Source organism: Morus notabilis, unplaced genomic scaffold (assembly GCF_000414095.1).
Source record: "Morus notabilis unplaced genomic scaffold, ASM41409v2 Scaffold238, whole genome shotgun sequence".
Taxonomy (NCBI): Eukaryota; Viridiplantae; Streptophyta; class Magnoliopsida; order Rosales; family Moraceae; genus Morus; species Morus notabilis.
The window spans coordinates 185,542-186,565 of record NW_010364717.1 but is presented as its reverse complement, the minus strand read 5'-3'; the positions used below and the strand labels follow the sequence as shown (position 1 = coordinate 186,565).

Sequence of the window (1,024 nt, the reverse complement as noted above, 5' to 3'; positions counted from 1 at the left end):
AGGCGTAGTTCAATTCCTGCATTCACTAGTGCGGGTGGGCCCCAGGAAGCCGAGTATTGGTTCGAATTGGTGTCTAAGCATCTAAGTACCATGGGAGTACCGGATAAGTATTGGGTGGAGTTCACAGCTTTTAAGTTTGAAGGTCCTGCAGGTGCGTGGTGGAAGCATATCCAGCGAATGCATGACGTAGAGGGGATGACTTAGGAACAATTCAAAGCACTCTTTAATGAGCAATTCTTTCCCCAAAGTTATCGAGATGAAAAGGCCATGGAATTCATGGGCCTACAGCAAGGGGATATGATAGTGAGGGAATACGAAGCTAAGTTCAATGAGCTATCCCGTTTTGCTCCTTCCTTAATTGAATCGGAGCGCATGAAGTGCCTAAAGTTCGAGAAAGGTCTTAAGGGTGTGATCCAGAAATCAGTGGTAGCTTTAAGGCATCGAGTCTATAGTGACCTGGTTGCAGCAGCTATCTCTGTTGAACAAGAGCACATCGTCTTCCTCCAAGATCAAGAAGCTTCAGGAAGAACTTCAGGAGGACCCCAAAGGAGTAATAGAAAAAGCCGTGATCAGGGGCAAGGTAGTGGGGGAGTGCCCTCTTCGGGAAGTGGGAAGAGTGGACTCTATAGCTTCAAGTGCCACCATTGTGGAGAGCTAGGGCATATCAAAAGGAACTGTCCTCTTAGGGGCCAACAGGTGAACCAACAGACCCAGCAATCACCGCAGAATCAAAGGGGTATTGCTCCTAGTCAAGACAGACTTTCATAGTTCACGCCTTTCTATCAGCCCCAGTTGCATGCACAGATGCCAATTCCTCCTGCACCGATCTTCTATCCACCAAAGTACTCTTATTTCTGGCCATAGGCTTCCGTATCAATACAGTCTACCCCACCGCAAGAACAGTATAGGCCTGGAAACCAGAGACCTAACAACAACGAGAGAGGAAAAGGAAAAGCATCGGGACAGATGCATACCATGGCCGGGGAAAGTTCTAGAGCTCATGCCGGAAACCCAGTCGTTGAGG

The 1,024-nt window shown here is 48.2% G+C and overlaps 1 protein-coding gene across 1 annotated transcript; it reads left to right on the top strand.

Moving 5' to 3' along the window:
- The first annotated feature begins 267 nt into the window (after positions 1-267).
- Positions 268-768, top strand: LOC112093261. The gene has a single exon (XM_024171374.1). The coding sequence runs from the start codon at positions 268-270 to the stop codon at positions 766-768; it is 501 nt and encodes a 166-aa protein (XP_024027142.1).
- The last annotated feature ends 256 nt before the right edge of the window (positions 769-1,024 follow it).

Coding starts and splice junctions, on each gene's coding strand:
- LOC112093261 (XM_024171374.1), top strand. CDS start 268: ATGGAATTCATGGGCCTACAGCAAGGGGATATGATAGTGAGGGAATAC.